This window comes from Rhinopithecus roxellana, chromosome 17, assembly GCF_007565055.1.
Source record: "Rhinopithecus roxellana isolate Shanxi Qingling chromosome 17, ASM756505v1, whole genome shotgun sequence".
In the NCBI taxonomy this organism is placed as follows: domain Eukaryota; kingdom Metazoa; phylum Chordata; class Mammalia; order Primates; family Cercopithecidae; genus Rhinopithecus; species Rhinopithecus roxellana.
Window position 1 is genome coordinate 89,805,869 of NC_044565.1, and position 22,401 is coordinate 89,828,269.

A 22,401-nucleotide genomic window follows, 5' to 3' on the forward strand; every position below is an offset into this window, starting at 1 on the left:
GTGGCCTGAAGTTGGACTGGCTTCCTGGAAAGCTTTTCCACATAGGGTAGACTTCTTCCCAGGCCAGCTCCTCCCTGGAGGTAGGAGGGGAGGGTGCAGGAGGGTGTCCTTTTGGGGCCTTGCAACCCCAGCAGTTTTGGGCAGCTGTGATGCACTTGCAACTCTGGTCTCTGAGAAAACCCCTGTGGAGGTAGCTCACCTACAAACTGCAAGATTCTCTTTGTGTAGCTCTTACCTCTGCAATGTCAGCATGGGACGGGCTGCCTAGATGGGAGCTGCCGCAAGCCCAGCTGGAGCGTGTCCACACCTGACCGATGGACGGGAGCCGCGTCCTTGGACAAAGCTCTCCAAGCAGCTGTCCCCAGATGTCTCTCTAGAGCTGGCCGGCTCATCCAATTCACTAAGCTGCCGCATTCGATGCTGTTTCCAAGCTGGCCTCCTCCCTGGCCCTTTGCATCTCGGTTCAATCTCCACACCGAGACTTGTCTTTGAGTATCGCAACACACACCTCCACCCGCTCCATTCATCAACAAGCCTGTGGGTTTTGCCTCCAAATCTCTCTGAAGTCCTTCCACTTCTCGCTGAGCAGCCCCTGCAATCTGAGCCACCATCATGTCCCCTGGTTCCCTGCAGTGCCACCTGTCTGCTGGCTTCTACTCCTGCAGTCCATTTTCCATGGAGTGGAGGGGTGACTTTTTAAAGAAGTAAATTAGATCATATAATTCCCAGGTTTAAAATTCTTTTTGGACCAGGTGTGGTGGTTCACATCTGTAATCCTGGCACTTTGGGAAGCCAAGGTGGGAAGATTGCTTGAGCCCAGCCTGGGCAACATAGGGAGACCTTGTCTCTACAAATAATTGAAAAAATTAGCTGGGCGTGGTGGCATGCACCTGTGGTCCCAGCTACTTGAGAGGCTGAGGCAGGAGGATTGCCTGAGGCCAGAAGGTGAAGGCTGCAGTGAACCAAGATTGTGCCACTGCACTGTAGCCTGGGTGACAGAGTTGGACCCTGTCTCAAAAAGAATTGGTTTTGGAATAACATCTAAATAATACCTAAACTCCTTGCCTTGGCCTACAAGACTTGAATATTTGGCCTCTGCCTCCCCTCCAGCCCACAGCGCCAGCCCCAGGACCTTTGCACCTGCCATTTCTGCTCTCCAGAAAACCCTGCCTCCTCCCCTGTCTTTGTAGACATAGGTGTTTCTTGTCATTTAGAGTTTTAGTTCAAATGTGACACCCTCCCATTGATGGAAATCATTTCACCACCAGACATGTGGCTCATTGTTTATCCTCTGCCTGCCTCCTGGCTGGAGAGGCGCAGGGAGCTGCCTGTCCCTCCTGTTCAGAGCCACCATTCCGCACCTGGACCACCGCTTGGCAGAGGTGAGAGTGGAAGCTGTCACCATCAGGATGAAGGACAGGGGTGGCCCAGCGAGGAGAAGCTAAGAGGAGATGGCGATAGGTCAACGCGATTGCGCCTTTATGGTGGAAGAAAGGAAGGGGGAGGGTCAGAAAAGTCAAGGATGGGCTCAGGTCCCGCCACTGATGATGAGCGGGACCCACAGGACCGACGAGATCGCGGCCAGGCCCTGGGAGGCTTACTTGGACATTTACCTGGCTGCCTTTTCTCTGCTCCCCTCCGTCCTCACTCCCCCAGTCATCGGCATAGGTCAATTCAGAGTGTTGAAGAAATACACGAGTTTGGCTCTGGAAAAGAAAATCAGAAAAGCGGCCTAAGGGGTCCCACCCCCAGGAACGCTAAGGTAGAAGGCCAGGGGTGAGCGGGCAGAGCGGGCCAGCGGGCCCTGAAAGCAGCCGGGCAGCCAGCGCCTCTCAAGTCCCCCTCGCGCCGCCCCGCTTGCCCCGCCCCGGCCCCGCCCCCGGCCTCTGCCCCCGCCCCTGCTCCGCCCCCGAAGGCGAGCTGCGCTGACAGCGGGCGACCGGCTGGGTGTTTGCATACAAAGGCGGCCACGCGCGGCACTGCTTGGTGAGTAGCCGCCGCCTCCAGCCTCCCGTTGTGGAGCGGGGGCCGCAGCCTCGGGTTAGGCGGGGTGAGGAGCGGCGCAGGGGCGCTGAGGGCGCGTGGCGAGGCGGGGCCTCGGCCCCGGGGGCCCGAGGACAGACGGCCGGGCTACGTTCTCCGCGGCCCTCTACGGGAAGTGGTTCAGGGGAGGGAGGCGGGGAAACAGGCCCTGGAGGCCTGGAGGGCCTCGCGAGCATCCCTCGGGCCTGGCCTTCCTTGCGCGCCGCGAGGCCCGGCGTGGGCCCGGCCTGGCTGATCTCGAGCGGCGTGGGGGCCCCGGGGGGGCTGCCGCGCAGTCCCAGAACCGCGGGGACCAGCTCCAGCCGGCTAGCGCGGGTGCGTCCTGGCTCTGCGAGATCATCCCCTGCTTTGCGCCGGGGACTGGGATGAGAAGCTTTCTTTCCCCCGGAGTTAGGATTCCAGCGCTGCAATTGAGGAAACTGAGGCTCAGGGACGTTGACCTCTGTGCCCAAGGTCACACAGTTGTTGGGCGGCAGGGCAGGCTGAGCCCAGGTTGGAATCCCGGTTCTCATATTACAGCTCTCCCCTGCGAGGCCTCTGCACCTTTCTTGCAGCCTAGTAGGTGCTAGGCCTAGTGAGCTCCATCAGCTGCTCCTGCAACATAATTTTATTATGGGGAAGACCAGGAAAATGCAGGATGAGAAGTAACGTTTGGGAGTAACTTAAGTGCTGTGGAGCTAGAGTAGGTACTTTGTGTGGTCAGTAGTTGCTGGAGAAAGCAAATTCAACCCTGTTTTTGATCAGCAAGCAGGAAACCAATGAAGACAACTGGCAGTATTAATTTGGAGAGTTTTTAGAGTCCAGTGGTTTCCCACAGGATAGAAGTGTCTTGGGAAATCAAAGCTTGTAACAGTTTTTAACTGAGGGTGTTGTGGTATGGTGGTCTAAGGGTAGTGATTGTGAGATTGGCTGTTTATCCTTTGTTCCGTAGTTTGGGTCTTATGAATGAAAGTAAGCAGTTGAGGAATGTATAGTATTTGAGAAATAAGTACATCCACACATGAACGCTTTTCTTGCTTCCAGATTGTTGTTGAAAGGTGTAACAGTTGGATTTATGATTCTATATTTTGATAGCGCTTCACGTTTGCCAGCATTTGTTATTGAGTGTTTTTATGCATGGTTGTGTGTTTTGGCGTTTATTATTCCTGTTCCCATGTAGGGCCCTGTTGTCTTGTGGAGCCAGGCGTGAATAGAGCCCTGGACTTGTGTTCCCCTGTGCTCTGATCTGGGCTCTGCCTGAGCTCCTGGGATCCTGAGCGAGTTCTTTCATCCACCCAGATCTGGGTTATCAGCAGTTCTTTTCTTTTAGAAAAGCACAGGGGAACAAGGGGCGGACCTGCTGAGTCTTGCGGTGTGGGAGAGAACCCGAGGGTTCAGGTGAGAGACCGCAGGGATTCCTGGTTGTGGGGGGGATCTTGGAAGTGACTGAGGAGGAGCCTGGCCTGGATTAGGTGGGGATGATCGGCCTGGCCCGGACAGAAGGAAGTCTGTGGGCCCTGCTCTTCTGCTCTTTGCCTGGTCAGCTGCACGAAGGGCCCAGAACAGAGGGCAGGGGAGGGTCAGGAGATGACAAGATATTTCAGAAGAAGATCCTGAGGCCACCGTAGCCTGAGAGGCGCCGAGGCCGGCACAGGGCACTGGGCTTTGCAGTTGTTGTTCTGACCACTCACAGATGTAGAACTTGGGCAGAAGACTTGAATCCTCTGAGCCTCAGTTTTCTCATCTGTAAAATGAAGGGATAATCATAGGCATTTACAGAATTGTTGTAAAAATAACTGAGATAAAAACGAGCCCCTGGGACATAATATGGGGTCCACGAATCATTGTGGTGGTTATTATTTTAAGGTGCCACAGGGTGCCAGCGAGGAGGGGCTCTTTGCAGGGTTGGGACAGTCCTGGCTGACGCCGGCCTCTGCTCTGTAAATCATCCCTGTGGGACGCCCCCTCCCCCTGCCTGCCACCTCTCTTCTGGTTGACTTTTCTGGACCCTCTGTGTACTGGGTTCAAGGCCTAAAAGGTACCTAAATGGGATTAATTGATTTGCGCAAGCCTGCCGATGGCGGTAGTTGAGGGGTACAGGCGGCTTTTTCCTTAGGGTGGGAGTTGCACGGATGGCGGCAGCTTTTGGAGCATTTTGAGAGACATCCAGGTGTCAGGTCCCGCCAGGACACCGAGGCTGGCGGTTCAACCTGTTGGCACTTGCACTTCCTCACTGGTAACCTGGGCACAGGATCTCGGAGCTTTTGAGGGGATCTGAGGAGGAAGTCCCTGGAACCACCCACTAGCAGCTTTGGGGCTTGTTCCTTGAGAAGGGCAAAGTCACAGTTTTGACACTTTATTGAACCCTGGTCCAATGTATTGTATAATAAGCCCACTCATTTAACACTGGAATGGGGTGTGTGGGGAAAAAAGAGTTGGTACAAAATGCAAGCAGAGCCTTTCAGTGACATCACATGTTCTTCCTTCAGAAGGGGCCCAGGTGCCTATCAGATGGCTGTTTCTGAAATGTTCGCTTTGTGAGCTGTGAGTGAGGGTGTGGAGAGAGAGGGGCCCATGCCTGTGTGTAGAGGGGACATACCCGTACTGGCCCTGCTCCTTGATCAGAGGATGCACCAGTGCCCGAAGGGAGTCTGTGCCCCCCAGGAGGCCACACTGGGCCCTGGGGCTGCTGGGGTCCGGAGCAAGTGCCCTGACCTCCCTTCCTGTGGGCTCCCTTCCTCTTCCTTTTTCCACTGCTTTCGCCTCTCCATCTCCCCACCTGTAATTCACCCAACAAGCCCTTAGCAGCTGGGGTTGGGGTGGGGTCTGTGCAGGCAGGGATGTGTTGAGTAGTGAGTTTCTGCCTGTAGAAAGCTCTGGGTCTGGGTCCAGGCTGACACTTTTCACAATGAGGTATGTGGCCCAGGAGTCTTAAAACCTTAGCATAGTGTCTGGCCTACTGGCTGTTCTGCACTCTGAGGGATGCAGGGTGCCTTGTGCCATTCCCACTCCCAGCTGAGACATTGGGAGGAACCAGATGGACTGGGCTCCATCAGGAGAGAAGCCAGAAGCATTTTCACACTGGCGGTCATGGCTACAGGGTGATGGCTACAGTGAATTTTTCAACCCACTGACCAAATTTTGTGATTCTTGCAACAACTTAGAATTTTCGGCTGATGCTGAACGCTGGGGCTTTCCAGAAAAAGTTGTAGGCTGTTAGAACAGGCACTTTGCTCTGTAAGGAGGCCTGTTTGTTCCAGAGTGTAAGCTGATTTGCATTGGCTCACAAAGCTGACCACAGACCCTGCATGGGAGACACAACCAACACCCCCATGTGCCTGCTGGCATGAACTTGTGCCCCCACCCGCCCGGCCTTGCCCCCTGGAAATCCTTGCTCCTCTCCCCTTGCCCTCTGTCCCCTTAGCCACACACACTCACTTTTTGATGAAGTCATCCTCTGTTCATGGATCTCACTAGGCCATAGGTCTTCAGTTTACAAGAGAGGAGACAAGCAACAAGGGTTTTAGGATAACGAGCACCCGACAAGGCACGCGCCCAGACAACTGTTCTGGCAAAAGAATGTCCCGCCATTGGACTCTGCAATGCCAGAATGCCACCAGTCTTGGGGTGGCCTCTTTGGGCTCAGATTTGGGGCAAATGAGAACGTGTTACCACCCTGGTGGAACGTAGGCATAGCCTTCAGATAGTTCTGTATTCATTTTAACCAGTAATGTTCTTTGCCTCTGTCTTTTTGGGAAGGTACCATTTATGTAGGTGATATATACAAAGTCCTCTCCAGCAAGAGACGTTATTCAAAGACTGGGTTTTGTCTGGAACCAGTTTGTGGTCACAGAGTTAGCACCTGGTTTTTATTTGGTGCATGTGCTTTGAAAAGTACTTTATGTTTACTGCCTCACAACAGTCCCATGAGGTGGCTGTGCTGATGTCATCCCTTTTTATAAAATAGATGTGAAACCACAGTGCAGAGAGCTTAGCAACCTGTCCCTGGCCACAGAGTTAGTGGAAGGTGGAGACAGCATTTGAATACTTCCAGAGCCTGTGCTGTTACCTACTGAGCTATGTTGTCTCCTAATAGATAGTGCCCTGGAACATCCAAGTGATATTTGCCCACCCCCCAATTGCTGGGGTGTGGTAGGGGTGGGGGGTGATACAGAAATGAAGTTATAAGGGTAGAACATTCTTTTTGACCAAGACACGAATTGGGGCAGAGGGCTTTTGAAAGTGTGTAGAGAGAGCGTGCCATTGGGTCTTCAAAGGAAAAGAACTTTCTGTTGTTCATCAGTGAGCTAAATAATTGAGCCAAAGGATCGGAGTCAAAGCCTCAGGCTGTTTTGCCCCGCGTAGTGGTCACACCATATTTAGATGTCTGTGCCCACCTTTATCCAGGCCATTTGTATTTCTTGGCAGGAACCTGAGAACAAGCGTCACCTGGGATTGTAGTGTCTGAGGGTTGCAAAGTCTCAGTGCTGGAGGAGTTGAGTGATCACTCATCTGACCTTCCCTCCAAAGCAGGAGTACCCCTGTCCAGCACCCTCTTCTGTCTCAGTGGTTTCAGTGATGGGGAGACCCTGAGACTGAGTGGACCAGAGTTTTCCATCCTTCACTCCCAGTTCTCTGAGGTCACTAATAATTGGTGTGAAATACATGCAGACATAAAAAACAAAAGCTAGAAAGCAACATTATGGGAAGTATTTATGATAAAAAGTGAAGAGCTCTTCCTCCTTTTCCCTGGCTGGTCCCAGGGGTGAATCTTGTGAATCTTGTTTTGTATGTAGCTCATTCCATATTTTTTTTATGCCTATCAAAATATGTACACATGTAATTTTTAAAAAATGGGTTCGGCCGGGTGCTGTGGCTCACACCTGTAATCCCAGCACTTTAGGAGGTTGAGATGGGCAGATTATGAGGTCAGGAGATCGAGACCATCCTGCCTAACATGGTGAAACCCCGTCTCTACTGAAAATACAAAAAAATTAGCCGGGCGTGGTAGCAGGTGCCTGTGGTCCCAGCTACTCGGGAGGCTGAGGCAGGAGAATGGCGTGAACCTGGGAGGTGGAGCTTGCAGTGAGCCGAGATCGTGCCACTGCATTCCAGCCTGGGTGACAGAGTGAGACACTGTCTCAAAACAAAACAAAACAAAACAAACAATAAAACCCCACAGTGGGTCCATATTATGAGTATTTTTTACGCGTTTTCATTCTATATGTACCTTTTCATGTTAATATTTATGGAGCTACTCTCTCCCATTTTATTAACAGCCTCATAATATTCCATTTTACAATGTGAATGGCCCATAATGTATTAAGCCAGAGTCATACAGATATTATTTCCAATTTTCCCTATTACAATTAATGCTGCGGTTACTGTTTTTGTACGTGGATCTTACTGTATTTGTAAGATCAGTTCCCAGCAGTATAGTTACTGGGGTTTGCCAACATGTGCCCCAAAAGATAGGCATTGCCACATTGCCTACCCCATTTACGACCCTGCTAGTAGTGAGTGCGGATGTCTGATTTTCCTACTTTTCACAGGCCCTGGGGTTTTAATGAAATGCTTTGATTTTGGACCATCTGAAAGGCCTCTTTCGATTCCTGTGTCTTTAATTATGAATGGGGTTGAATATCTCTCTCATGTATTACTGGCCAAATGTGAATTCTCTGTACGTTTTGTCCATGTTTTCTTTCGAGCTGGTCTGAGGCCATTTTAAACTGACCTTATTTTCTAGAGGTGGCTGGTGTTGGCGGAAATTGTGGGATTGGGAAGGCTGTGGCGGGGATTTTGAATTTTGGCAGTTCCAAGAAAGCAGCGTTTCTTGGCAATTTGTGAAGCCTGGAGATGGATTCTGCCAATTTTGGAGTAAATGTGGAATTTTCTAATGTAATCGTGAGGCAAGAAACCACGTGACCTCTGTCACCTCATCCTCACAGTGTCAGCAGTGCTGTCCTTTCTGGAACTGTATGAAATTGTGGTCATGAATGCTTGGAGCTCGGCCGGCCGGCCGTGTGCTGGAGCTCTACAGATGAGCTTAATTATGGGAATGCCCTCCTGTCCCGGGGCAAGGAGGGGGATGGGCAGGGTGGGGGTGGGCTGGAGGAGGAAATGCCTGTCGCTTTGCCACCCTGGAAGCTCACTGTGGGAGCTGCACATTTTCCCACCTGCCTAACATAGGCAGGGCTTTGGTGGCTGGACCCCAGGGCTGGCTGTTTTTGCTGTTTCATCACTTTCATCAGGAAGTATTGAAAGGCCTTTAAAAGGCCTCTGACTTGCAGGGCCTCTGACCTGCTGGCCTTTTAAAGCATCTCCAGCTTTTCTAGTGAGTTTCTGTATTTTGGATAGGAATGTCTCACAAACCCTGGCATGCCAAGAAAGTCCCCAATTTCCCAGCAGGTAGTGATGGATGCAGACCTGTGCTCTTCTGTTTAAGAAGCTCCTCAGGGCGCTCTGGTCAGGACAGTTTAACCACAGGGATGCTGGTGGACTCAGTCAGTCCAGACCTGGCAGAGGGCAGCAGCTGTCCGTGAGTGTATGCCAGTTACAGAAGGGCGTGGGCTGCTGCCCAGGTGGCCTGACTTTCTGTGTTCCGTTCCCTGCGTCACCCTGAGTCTGAGCCAGACTTCCTCTTTTGTCACAGGTAATTCACCACCCTTATCAACCGCCATAAGTATCAGTCCACAATGCTCTGAAAAGACTTCCTCTTTGCCGTTAATGTAAATTACAGGAGGAAGCTAACACTTTATAAATCAATTTCATTTTCGTGCAAGTCTTATTAGTCATTATACCATTTTGGGCACTTCTTAGAAGCTTTTTGTGTTTTTAAATGCTTTGGATGAAAATCCTCATTTGTCTCATAAACCTCCAAGGTGGATGTGATCTCGGCAAACACCAGTAACAGCGAGATGTTTGTGACTTTATCCGGTACTGGGCAGACCACAGATAGAGTCCTCAGATGCTGAGACACTGCCTGCAGTGTGCTCAGAGTAGGGCGGCTAGGCAGTGAGCAGGAAGCCCCAAAATAGTCCCTGTCAAGCCCAGCTGGGGAGCCGACAGTGCCATCCCTAGAGGAAGGGTGCCAGGGGTGGCCATTGAGCTGTCCTGACATGATCTGCTGGCCCCATGAGCAGCAGCCAGGTCTGTATCTGGGAGCTGTAATTTCCTGCTGATAACAGGAACGTAGATAAGGGGGCCCCATCCCAGACTGATATTGGCTTGGCTTTTGAATCACTAGGCTCCTTGGATGTGCCTTAAGCCTGCAGGTGCCCTTTACGCACCTGCCGTGAGGGCAGATATGACTGAATGCATGTTTGCTCTCTGGGCAGTCGGTGGGTTTTAGGTAGCTTCTCTCCAGGAAATGATGAATCACTCGGAGCTGAGCGAGTGCCAGAGAAGTCTTCAATCACAGACTGAACCCAGGAGGGTGTTTCGGCCTTTCTAAGTCCTTAAGGGTTGTAGGGAAGGTTTTGAACTATGGCTTTTGACTTTACCTTCTGAGAGGCACTGTCAGGGAGTGGTGATGCTGCGGGTGAGAACAGTTTTGAAGGTGTCACATCCAGGGCCAACCCTGAGGCTTGCTTCTGTAGCCACCTCCTACGGGAGGTTGTGACAGTAATACGATTTTGCATGTGTTTTCCAGGAGCAAAGATCTTTCCAAACTAGTCACTGTGTTGACCACTGAGGATGACAGCCTGGTGGGCTCTGTCAGAGCCGTTGTGTTAATACCCTGCTCCCACACACATAGCTGGTAAATGCCAGAAGATAACACAGCCAGACCTTCTGACCCCCAATTTTGTGTTGTTTCTGCTTCTCAGTCTTACCCTTAGATGTCATGGCTGTTTATTTAAACTGCTCGCAGTAAATTTTGTTTGGGAGCATTGTCTTATGAAGTTTATGCTCTGGCAGAGAACAATTCCTGCTGTCGTCTTTCGTTTCTTCTGGTTTTTAAATTTTAGTGCTTTTCCCCCTCGTACCCTGACTTGCCAGGCTACTTTGAGGGTGGTGGGTGCAACTTGCTGTTTATACTCTGGAATGTCATGATGGGACCAAAAATAAAAGCTTCTTGCTTGAGATGAAGACTTGATTTCATGAAGTTACTATGATCAGGTCACAGAATCTCAGCATCAAAGTGAGAGCCACATCAGATTCTCGAATGACCTCTACAACCTCTTTGCCAAGTGGTGGTTTAGACTTTTTGAATGCACCTTTTGAGGGTGAGCCCACTCCCTCTAGTAAACCAGTTTTTGGAAGCTTAGATTGTGCCTTCTGCCCTGGATTTGAAACTGCCTCTCTGTAATTCAGACTATAACTAATTCAGTTATAGTCTATGATGATCTCTCCAGCACTGGATGCCCTGTAAACACGTGCTCAATATTAGTTGACATTTAGAATTAGATGGTTGCCATCTGCTTTGCTAAAGCCACATGACTGGTTTGTCCTTACCTGGGCCTCACCCACTGATACTGGATTTATCCACCTTAGATGAGGAGGTAGTGCTGTGCAGAGGACAGCAGCAGAGACTAGGAGTCCATCCTGGGCTCCCCACTCTTCTCTGTTCCCTTTCTAGTCATGTTGGAATAAACCTGGTGCTCCTGGCTCCTCATCGGAAATGGGGTGATGATGCTTACCCTGGAGTGCTTCCCAGGGTTGTTTAGAATCGGATCAGATGTGCTTACAAATTATGAAGGAGTTTCATACATTTTATGGAATGTGGAGGTTCCCATGGCCTTTCCCCTGGGGCTTAGCAGTGATGTGTTAAGTGTTCTGAGCACAAACAAATAAGGGGCATTGGGAAAGGTCTGCGGGCTCTGGAAGATTCCTACCTCCAGAGGCTGACTCCTTTAGGCTGGACCTGTGGCTCCCCCTAGAGCCCCAGGAAAACAAAGGTCAGTCTCAGGGTCTGTATTGACAGGACAGACAACACTTTAACTTCAAACAGGCAATAGGGTTTGTTTTCTCAGAGAGCCCCAAGTTCTGTTTCGTTCTGAGTGTCCTTTCAAAGGTAAGTCAAAGGTTAGCCTGTACTGAAACCCGAGGTGGTTTTCCGCAGTTCTGTTTCATCTGCTCCTGGCAGAGTTCCTCATTGCTCTTTATGTGATGACCTGCCAACTCCTTCCTCCTTAAAACACCAGGGGCTTGCACATGCCCCGTGTGGCCCCCGACAGCCCTAGGCCATCTGTGTCTCCTGGGTAAGTGGAGACCCCATCACAAAACACATCCACATCCTCCTGCCTGCCGCCACTTCCATCCTGGTTTTGGCAAAATGGTCACCACAGGTCAATGAACTTGGCTTGAGCCCTGGTCCTTTGCTCTGGGACACCCACTGGTTCTCAATGTTTTAAGAGTAGGACTGAAGGAGCTTGGATCCTCTATTTCTGTTATATGGGAGGAAAAGCATTGTGAACGCAGAAAATACTTTCACTTTTGGAAATCAATCACCATGTAGATTTAATGCAATTACATCATTCCAGAAATACCTAGCTTGGTACACAAATACATAGGATTAGACTCCTGGCAAGTGTTGCAGAATGTCATCAAAGAAGACGTGGGAAGTTGTTAAAGAAAACATGGCCACATAGCACTGCAAACATCTCCTGGGCCCTGTGGTGGGGCAGGTACCGCGTCAGAAATGAGCAAGCTTTGTCCCTGTCCTCAAGGAGAGAAGACTCACTTGGTAGATAGATGTCTGTTCAGCCATTTGACGAATGACAGGAATATTTATCAAGCTACTGCCCTGGGTGACTGGGCTGGAGGGCTGAGGAGGAGGTTGAGGCTGAAAGATAGGGTCATGTGGGCGTGTTTATGAAGGGGTCATATACCTGGACAGCGAGGGGAGAAAACGGAGGAGGCAGGTAGGAACCCAGATTTGAGGGTTAATTATTGTTCAACTCCTGCAAGACACTTAGTTCTTTTCTTTTTTTTTTTTTTTTTTTGAGACAGAGTCTTGCTCTGTCACCCAGGCTGGAGTGCAGTGGCGCCATCTCGGCTCACTGCAAGCTCTACCTCCTGGGTTCAAGCGACTCTCCTGCCTTGGCCTCCTGAGTAACTGGGACTACAGGTGTGTGCCACCGTGCCTGCCTAATTTTTTGTATTTTTAGTAGAGATGTGGTTTCACCATGTTAGCCAGGATGGTCCCTATGTCCTGACCTCATCATCTGCCCGCCTCGGCCTCCCGAAGTGCTGGGATCACAGGCGTGAGCCACTGTGCCTGGCTACTTAGTTCTTAAAGAAGTAAGAGTAGGAAGAAAAGTACAAGTGAGAAAGACTGAACAAAAACGGGGATTGTAAAAGTGCATTTATTGAGACAGTTTTGCATTTGCATTTGCTTGGCCAGTCTTGTATATCATTAGATGTTGCTTACCACGACATCATTTCATTTCCAAGGAGCAAACCCACAATAGGAAAATGGAGCCACTATTATGTCCCAGATAACATGCCTTAGGTAATGTTCTAGTTGAAGGAACTAGAAATGGAATTAAAATCACTTTTATTTACTTGCATAATAAATGAGTGGAACAGCAGATTCCTGAATCGTCCATTAAGGGGTGTGGCCTAAAATCATTCAAATCCCTTTATTTATTTATTTATTTATTTATTTATTTATTTATTTATTTGAGATGGAATCTTACTCTGTCGCCCAGGCTGGAGTTCAATGATGTGATCTCGGCCCACTGCAACCTCTGCCTCCTGGGTTCAAGCGATTCTCCTGCCTCAGCCTTCTGAGTAGCTAGGATTAAAGGCATCATGCTAATTTTTGTATTTTTGTGGAGATGGGGTTTCACCGTGCTGGCCAGACTGGTTTCGAATTCCTGACCTCAGGTAATCCGCCAGTCTCGGCCTCCCAATGTGCTGGGATTATAGGCGTGAGTGCCCGGCCCCCATATGTGGCCCCCATATGTGTTTTTAATAATCGATGCTATTCGAGTTGAGCTTGCTATTTATTATTAATGTCATAAGTAGAATTCTAAGTGGAATATGCTTGTAGATGTTTCTGTTCTTTGGTATATTATCTGTTTGGTTCTAACATAAAAACAGTTTCTAACCCAAGATATCTGGAAAGATGGTATTCCAATGGGATGTAATAACCTCAGAAAATTTGTATTAGTTCAGAAGGTCAAGCTAGAAGATGTCACATTCAAAAAACTTACGTTTCTTAACCTTAGCACTTTTCTGAAAATCCACACTTAGAGAACCCCAGTCTTGCCAAAGGATATTTGTAAGATTTGGCTGAGTTCTCCGTCAAAAACATTTGAACTAGAGGTTGTACAATCCTGTTTCGAGTGGTAAATAAAATCCTGTCAGGTGAAGCTGCTATTTCCTGCCAAATTTTGAGATTAAAGTCAGTAAGTTTAAAAGGAATTTGGTGTGGGGTGAGTGAATAGCAGGCATCTGAAAGCCACTGGAAATCGAAGCGTTCCATTTGGTCCTCTGCAGGTTTTGTTTTTGTTTATTGTTGTTTGTCACCCTTGAGATAATTAAGATACTTTCTTCTTTAAAGCAGATATTCCCCTCACTGCTTGGTCACGTGTTTTAGCAGACAGCAGGAAACCGACACCAAAGACAGTCATGAGATTAACGGGCAGGTATGGGGAGGTGGGTTGATGGGCTGGTTTTGTCTGGCTTCTTCAGGTAAATTAGCTTCTTCCTTGAACCTTTTACTCAAAACATAACTGAAAGTAAAATTTGGGAATTTATACTCAGCTGGTTTATTCTTGTATTCTTTAAACATTTGTCCAGGATTTATTTAGAAGAGAGCTTGGAGGAAGGGCAGAGAAAGAAGAGCCTGGCTGCCTCTAACCTGCCAGCACCCCTCCAGGCAACAGGTGCCTGGAGTGACCGGGCCCACCCTGGTGCCTTAAAGGGCATGGTGCCTCCTGGGAGAGGGATTGCCCCCTCCACCCCAATTCTCTTTCAAAGAAATTATTTAACCAAATAATATCCTGGCTTCCTGAAATGAGTTCTGGTTAATATAATATTCTCTCTCCCCAATTCTTTTTTTTTTGAGACGGAGTCTCACTCTGTCGCCCAGGCTGGAGTGCAGTGATGCGACCTCTGCTCACTGCAAGCTCTGCCTCCTGGGTTCACGGCATTCTCCTGCCTCAGCCTCCTGAGTAGCTGGGATTACAGGCGCCGCCACCTCGCCCAGTTAATTTTTTGTATTTTTTTTTAGTGGAGATGGGATTTCACCATGTTAGCCAGGATGGTCTCGATCTCCTGAGCTCGTGATCCGCCCGCCTCGGCCTCCCAAAGTGCTGGGATTACAGGAGTAAGCCACCGCGCCTGGCCTCTCCCCAGTTCTTAAAAAAAAAATGTTGATTGTGATAAAATACACATAACATAAAATTTGCCATTTTAACCATCTGTAAGTGTATGGTTCAGTGGCAAAATGGAAACCCTGTACCCATTAAACACACACTGACTCCCTATTTTCCACTTCTCCCCAGCCCCTGGTAATCACTCTTTCTGTTTCTATGAGTTTGTCTACCTAAGGTAGCTCATATAGGTAGAATCATACAGCATTTTTCCTTTTGTGACTGGCCTATTTCACTTAACCTACTGTCCTCAAGGTTCATCCACACAATAGCATGTATCAGAATTTCCTTTCTTTTTAAAGCTCAGTAATAGTCCATGGTATGGGTAGACCACATTTTGCTTTTTCATTCATCTGTCACCCTGGGTTTGCTGCCGCCTTTTGGCTATTATGAATAATGCTGCCACGAACATGGGTGTGCCAATATCTTTTTGAGACCTGCTTTCAGTTTTTTTGGGTATATATCCAGGACTGAATGGCTGGATCATAAGCTAATTTTATTTTTATTTTTTTGATGAATTCAGACTATTTTCTGAAGTGGCTGCACATTTTACATTCCCGCCAGCAGTGCACAAGAGTTCCAGTTTCTCCATATCCTTGCCAACACTTGTTATTTGTTTATTTATTTTTTTAGTAGTAGTCATTTTAATAGATGTGAGGTGGGCACAGTTTACATTCCCGCCAGCAGTGCACAAGAGTTTCAGTTTCTCCATATCCTTGCCAACACTTGTTATATTCTGTTTTTTTTTTTTTTTTTTTTTTTTTTTTTTTTTTAATAGTACGCATCTTAATAGATGTGAAGTGGTGGTATTCACCCTTTTAAAAACTTTCAGTGCTTAGTTGTTAAGGCAGGCCCAGGGTGTAGATGTTGAGTTCCTAGGAACAGACAACAGATTGCCAGGTGGAGCCCGTGACCCTGTCACTTGTTGAGAATTATTGAGAAGATTTCCTGCTTTCAAATTGAGGTATTTTCAGATTTGCAAAGAAGTTATTCAATAGAGGGGACTGCTAAAGATATCAGAGCACCACTAATCTAAGCTAAAGCCACAGCTGGGGATATCAAAGCACCTTCTGGTTATTTGTGGTAGGAAAATACTCCAGACTAATCCAGTGGGAAGGTCACAGAGGAAGTTGGAGTCTTGGCTCTGTCTTTGCCATGGGGAGAGCTTAGCTAAGTCACTTCCCATTTCTGGGCTTACTTTTAAAAAATGAGGTTGTTGGAACAACAACTAAGGATCCTTCTAACTTCCAAATTCTTGGATTCTGAGCAGTAACCTTGAGTTTGCTCACTGAAGAGGGGCAAGGATGCTTGTTCTTGAGAACAAGAGAGCAGAGCAACAATTAAATTATTAAAGATGCCTCTTCAGTTGCTAAGAACTAAGGAGTGGAGCCTTTGTCTTGGAACGGATAGAGCTGGAATTAGACCTTGCAGGTTACCCAGGCCAACGTGCCCCCTTTACAGAGGAGAGGCTAGGATGCAGAGATGTGGTAATGCTATCCAGTTATGAGCTTTCTCTTTCTTACAAGTAAAAAAATATCAACAGTAGTTCTTAGATGTACTGGCCTGGGGTTGGGGCCTCACTGCTGGGGAGTTGGTCTCATCATTCGGTGACAAACATACCTCACCTGCAAGGGTGATGAAGGCAAAGAGATGGGGAACATGAGAAGGGGCTTCACAGAACCGAAAGATAGGTTCAAAATCCAAAGACCTGGGTTCCAGTCTGGTGAAACTGGGTGTGTCAATCCAGACAGCCTCTCTTCACTAGCCCTGCAATCTTCATTGCACTTTGGCTATCTTCTGGTTTTACCATCTGAAAGGCTGCATTCCTACAGGGTATTGTGAGAGTCAGCAGGAGATAATGTATATGAAAGAAATTGTACAAAGATGTTATTAATACTGCTTGCACGTAGTTTTAGAGTTAGAGGGTTACCTTTCTTACCAAACACATGTTAAAATCTAAGTTCAACGTGGAAGGAATAAGAAGTATCAGGGTTACAAAGAACCATTTCTTGCACTGTACATCTTTTCAGAAACCATCCCACCGCACCTTTTTTGCATGAAGTTAGACCTGCACCATTCGTAAACTTAGAGAAATGTGTGTTTTGATATTTATATATATGTGACGTATTAGCAGGACAGATGAAGGGGGAGCTGGGCTCTGGCGTTTACCCCCAGGTGAAAAGGAAGGCAGATGTGTGTTCCTCCCTGAGTGTGTTTACTAAGGGCTGGGCTTGTCTCCTCCGTTGAGAGAGGAGGTGTATCTGTACAGAGAGCTTCATTTAAAATTGTAAAATGCACCTGGGAGGGCTTCTTGCATTCTTTCCTTGGTAGGTATCATTCGTGACTTTTGGTTCTCTGGCCTGTTCTAAATTAGAATTAAATCCACAGTTCTTACCAGCCCCTGCATGCAGGGGATTTGACCACTTTTGAGCGTCATTTACAAATGGGTGTGCTGATCTCACTTTTGCTTATTTCATAGCAGTTGGGGTAAGATATACAAAAGGTATATTTTGTTTTTTTAACTTGAAAGACCAAAGTTTTATCCTTGGCCTTAAGAATGTAGCTCATAAAAGAACAAACAAACCATACAATTTTCTCTACTCTCATACACACTTCTGACACCAAACCTGTGTGTGTCTCTTCCACACCAAGCAGTTCTCCAGCTCTTGGAGCACACCAACTGGGTGCCTATAATTGAATTCATTTCAGACACCGTCTACCTGGAGTTAGCATCAGATTCCACAGGCTAAGGGCTCATCCCCACAAGCTGTCCCTCACTTCAGATCCCAGTCAGTCTGGGCCTCCTGTGCGTCTGCCTGACTGGCTATAAATCAGGGGTTCCCATGACCACCTCCTTGGGTTCATTCCTTTGCGGATCGGCTCACGGAACTCAGGGAAACAGTTTACTGATCGCCACTGGTTTGTTATAAAGGATAAAACTCCGGAGCAGCCAGGTGGAAGGGTGGAAGGGTGCACAGGGCAGGGGGGTGGGGTGGCAGTGGTGCTTCTATGCCCTCTCCAGCACCCCAGCCTCCCAGCACTGCCACGCGTTCACCAACCTGGAAGCTCTCTGAGCCCCTTTCTTTCGGGTTCTATGGAGTCTTCATTACACAGGCGAGACTGATTTACTCATCGGTCGTTGATTGCACTTAATCTCCCTCCCCTCTCCCTCCCTGGAGGTTGGGGATGGGGTGGGGGGTGGGGAGTGGCTGAAGGCACCAACGCTTGTCACAGATTAGTTCTTCTGGCAGCTAGCCCAGACCCCATCCTCCAGAGTCCTCTGATTAAACTTTGGTGTGGTCGAAGGGGGCTTATCTTGAGTGACAAAAGACGCTCCTTTCACCAGAGCAATAAAGCTCTGGAGCTAAGGAGCTGTTTCAGGAGCAGGGGAAGAAAACGAAATATCGTAACAAAAGACATTCCTATCACTCTGATCACTTAGAAATTATAAGGGGTTTAGGAGTTCTGGCTGGGATCTGGGGATGAAGACCAAAATATATATTTCCTTTTACATCATAATATCACAGCGCCACTGAATCATAGGAAAAGCTCCCAGAACCAACCTGTCTACACGGCAGGTTTGTGAGCCACAGGTTCACATACGTGGTGTTTCCTGGAGTCTGTAAGTGACCTGAGGTGGGGGTGTTATCTGTGTGGTCACCTGTGTCCTGGGATAGTCGCCTTGAAGAATGGCAGCAGTGTGGACCAGGAGGAGGGGTGAGGTCTCGGGGTAGACTGGAAATTACGTCGTGCAAATCCTTCCTGTTTGGGCGGTATTTGCAACCACGTGGCTTCACGAATCCACCAAAGCATCAGGTGAATAAACGGGAGAGGAGAAGAGAGTCTGGGACTCAGCCCTGGAGTATAAGTCAGAGCTGGAAAGAAGAGACTCCCGAGACTGGATGACCACCAAGAGCTGCCACGTCCCTGAAGGGCCAGAGTAGGGTTGATGGCGTGACCCCCTGAAGCCAAGCAAGGAGTGGAGAGAGGAGGGCTGGAGGACTCCTGCCTGCCATGACCCAGTCCAGGGATAAGATGTGAGTGCCATGGGCCAGTCAAGACCGCCGGTTAGCACAGCAGGGCATAGTGACGGCAGAAGGATGGGAGCGGAGAGCTGCGTAGAGTGGACAGTGATGTGGGCAGGCGTGGGCTGCACCAGGTGGTCAGGGATCCGGAGCTATGAAAAGAAGGCCAGAGCACAGTGGTGGCTCACAGTCCAGCTGCCTTGAACCCAGAATATCTCTTGGCCTGTCCCTATCCGTCTGTTTCTTCTGTCTCTACCTCCTTTCCAGGCGGGGAATCGTTTCTCTCCTAGCCTTCCTGCCATCAAGTTTTTTTCTTGCCAGTCTTTACATTGTTACGGTGATGCTTTTGCTAAATCTTGGATCAAAGTGTCATTTTGTTCCAGAATCTGATGGCTTCACACAGCAGAGCCCGCATCTCCTGGCACGGTTCCTCACTCTCCATCCTTCCCTTCTGCACATTCTCTGTTCTGGGCACAGCTCCCTCTTCCAGTCTGGTAGTTTTAAGCTTCCATGCTTCTGCATGAACCTCTCACTGTCCCGCAGTACCCTGTCCACCTTCTCATCTGACATCTGAGGGTGTCCTGTCCTCCTCCAAGCCCGCCTCCAGTGCCAGCTCCTCTGATGCACCTTCTTTCCTTGATCATAACTCCCTTAGTGTTTACTTAAAACAAATTCAGCGACACTGACATATATTTTAGTTTGTGTGTGCGTGCGCGCGTGCTACTGCACTCCAGTCACACTCAGCTCACTGCAACTTCCACCTCCTGGGTTCAAGTGATCCTCCCACCTCAGCCTCCCAAGTAGCTGGGACTACAGGTACACACCACCACGCACAGCTAATTTTTGTGTTTTTAGTAGAGATGGGATTTTGCCTTGTTGTTCAGGCTGATCTCAAACTCCTGGGCTCAAGCCATGCACCTGTTTCATTCTCCCAAAGTGCTGGGATTATAGGTATGAGCTACTATGCCCTGCTAGTTCCTTGTATATTACCTCTGTTTCCTTCACGAGCCTGTGAGTCCTTCCAGGGGACAGGACTTTTCTTCTTTATCTCTGTGTTGTGGCCCCAGGCCCTGTAGAGGAGATGGCCTGAATGTTTGCTGAGTGGATTGCAGTTGATAGCCGGCCAGCAGCCCAGAGCGCTGGTGTTCCCTGGAGCAGTGGAGAGAAGTCAGACACGCAGACAAAGACCGCATGGAAATTGTCACAAACAAAAATCATTCATTTCCCTTCTCCAGTAAAAATAGTCATTTGTTTTTCAACTAGTATCAAGTAGCTACTGTGATTGGCATGGTGGGGGATCCTAAGCTGTATGAAATAGTCTCTTTCCTCTACAGTCTTGAGATTTAGTGTGTAAAACGTGTCCATCATGACAGAAGAAGGGGCAAGTGGCAGTGGTCCTAAGGACAATATGAACAAGCTTCATGGGACTGCAGAGGAGACAGGGCCTGGGGACAACTGAGATTAGATGTCATGGGGTCAAGGCTGTCTGTGCTGGACTCTGGGAGAGTAGAGACTGGTGGGCTTGCTGTGGGAGTTGGAGTGATGGGCCGTGATGGGCTGTGATGGGCTGTGATGGACCCTGATGGGCCGTGATGGGTTGTGATGGACCGTGATGGACCCTGATGGGCCATGATGGGCCGTGATGGGCCGTGATGGGCTGTGATGGGCCGTGATGGACCGTGATGGACCTTGATGGGCCGTGATGGGCCATGACGGGCCGTGATGGGCCCTGATGGGCCGTGATGGGCTGTGACGGGCCGTGATGGACCCCGATGGGCCATGATGGGCCGTGATGGGCCCTGATGGGCCTTAATGGGCCACAATGGACCCTGATAGGCCATGGGGGTGGACGGAGCACATTCCACAAACGAGATGAGCTGAAAGTTGAGTGTGTAATCTACGTTTTTGAAATGGTGAGGAGTTCATTTTGATTGGTTCTTCCTTGGATTAATTGTGTGTCTGTGTGTGTTTTTTTGTCTGTTTTCCAGGCACAGACCATGAATTACGTGGGGCAGTTAGCCGGCCAGGTGTTTGTCACCGTGAAGGAGCTCTACAAGGGGCTGAACCCTGCCACACTCTCAGGGTGCATTGACATCATTGTCATCCGCCAGCCCAATGGAAACCTCCAATGCTCCCCTTTCCACGTCCGCTTTGGGAAGATGGGCGTCCTGCGCTCCCGAGAGAAAGTGGTGAGCTCTCAGGGCACGGGGACCTGGCACCGGCTCTCCTTAGAGAATGCCCTTGCACTCTGGTGATGCCACCTGTCTTGAACTCTCAGACCCAGAGTTTTAGGTCTCCGTTGGAAATGGTCAGTCATAGAACTGACAGTGACTAATTGAAATTATTCTAGTTAGCATGGCTGTGTAAATTAAAGTGCCGTGGCACACACCACTGTTTATTAAGCTCCTGTATCTGTGGGTCAGGAATTCAGGCAGAGCACAGTGAGGTGGTTTTTCTCTGCTGTCTGGGGCCTCAGCTGGAAAGGTCAAAGGCTGAGGGCTGGAATCATCGGAACACTCACATTCTTTGTGACCGGTGGTTGATTCTGGCTCTTGGCTGGGCTCTTTGCTGAGGCTGTTGGTCATACCAACTACCCATGGCCTCTCCACGTGGCCAGGGCACCCCACAATACAGTGGCAGTGGTGAGGTGAGCATCTTGAGAGGGAGGAAGCCAGGCAGATGCTGGATCTTCTTATGGCCTAGCTTTGCAAGCCACATGGCATCACCTCTGCTGTGCTCTACTGGTTGGGGCCATCATAAGGCTGCCTGGGCTCAAGGGGAGGAGAAATAGGCTTTTCTTGGTGGTGTCAGTGGAAGAAGGATAAAGTTCATAAATTTGGAGAGGAGAACTAGGTTGTTGCCTTGCCTGCTGGGTGGCCAATTCTGACAGGCTGGGAAGTGTAGCCTCCGGCCAGAAGCAGAAACAGACGCTTTGAAGTGGGGCAAAGAGACCAGGGATTTCTGGGATCACAGAATCTACATATTTAATAAGCCACAGGAGGGGGGTCACGAGTGTTCAGGAGAGGAAAACATGCACATGTGCAGCTGAGCGTCATGCTTCTCCAGGGGACCCATGTTCAAAACACGATGGTACTAGCACCAGCCAAGGGTGGAGTTTTCTGGTGTCTGACATCAAAGGGTGGAGCAGAGGAAGGGAAAACCCTCAGGGCACATTCTCCCTAGATGGGCCAGGACCAGTTCCTGGGCTCTTATCAGGCAAAAAAAAAAAAAAAGCAGAGTAGCTTCTTTTGCTGATACCAGTGCAGAGTCTTTTGAAAGGGCTGGTTTCTGTTTGGCCCTTTTGAAATGGCGGTTACTAAGGTGGGGTATGAGGAAGCATGTCCTATCTCGCATTCCATCATGGCCTGGAACTCAGTTCTCTTTTTTTTTTTTTTTTTGAGACGGAGTCTCGCTCTGTCACCCAGGCTGGAGTGCTATGGCCGGATCTCAGCTCACTGCAAGCTCCGCCTCCCGGGTTCACACCATTCTCCTGTCTCAGCCTCCCGGGTAGCTGGGACTACAGGTGCCGCCACGTCGCCTGGCTAGTTTTTTTTTTGTATTTTTTAGTAGAGACGGGGTTTCACGGTGTTAGCCAGGATGGTCTCGATCTCCTGACCTCGTGATCCGCCCGTCTCGGCCTCCCAACGTGCTGGGATTACAGGCTTGAGCCACCGCGCCCGGCCGGAACTCAGTTCTCAAGGTTTCTCTGGCATCTCCTTGACCAAGAGGGGGTCCGTTCAGTCAGTTGCGAGCTTAGATTTTTATTTCTAGTTTATTTTCAGGAGTAGCAAAGGTTCTGGAAGAGCAGGTAGGACCGGGATATTGATGTGGCCAGTTGTAGCAGACAATCTGCCACACAAATGGAAAGAAACAAATATTTACAAATAGACATTTCATGCCCCCACCTAATGTGGATTTTGGGATGAGGTCTCATGATTCGTCCTTTGAGTTAAGTTCACGTGGAAGCTCTTCCTTGAGTATGGGTGAAGGATCCCAGCCAATAGTTGGTGAGTTTTCCAGGGTGTAATTTC

At 49.1% G+C, this 22,401-nt stretch overlaps 1 protein-coding gene across 8 annotated transcripts in view; it reads left to right on the plus strand.

The window, feature by feature from the left end:
* Positions 1-22,401, plus strand: part of LPIN1 (lipin 1) — a 141,462-nt gene that overhangs the window by 58,377 nt on the left and 60,684 nt on the right. For 6 of the 8 annotated variants that reach the window (XM_030920691.1, XM_030920696.1, XM_030920693.1 and 3 more), the window contains one exon: positions 20,359-20,559. In XM_030920691.1, coding sequence (XP_030776551.1) covers positions 20,359-20,559 — 201 coding nt within the window. Of the gene's footprint in view, positions 1-1,902; positions 1,987-15,167; positions 18,383-20,358; positions 20,560-22,401 lie in introns of those variants that run through there. The other 2 variants (XM_030920694.1, XM_030920695.1) reach the window with 2 other exon arrangements.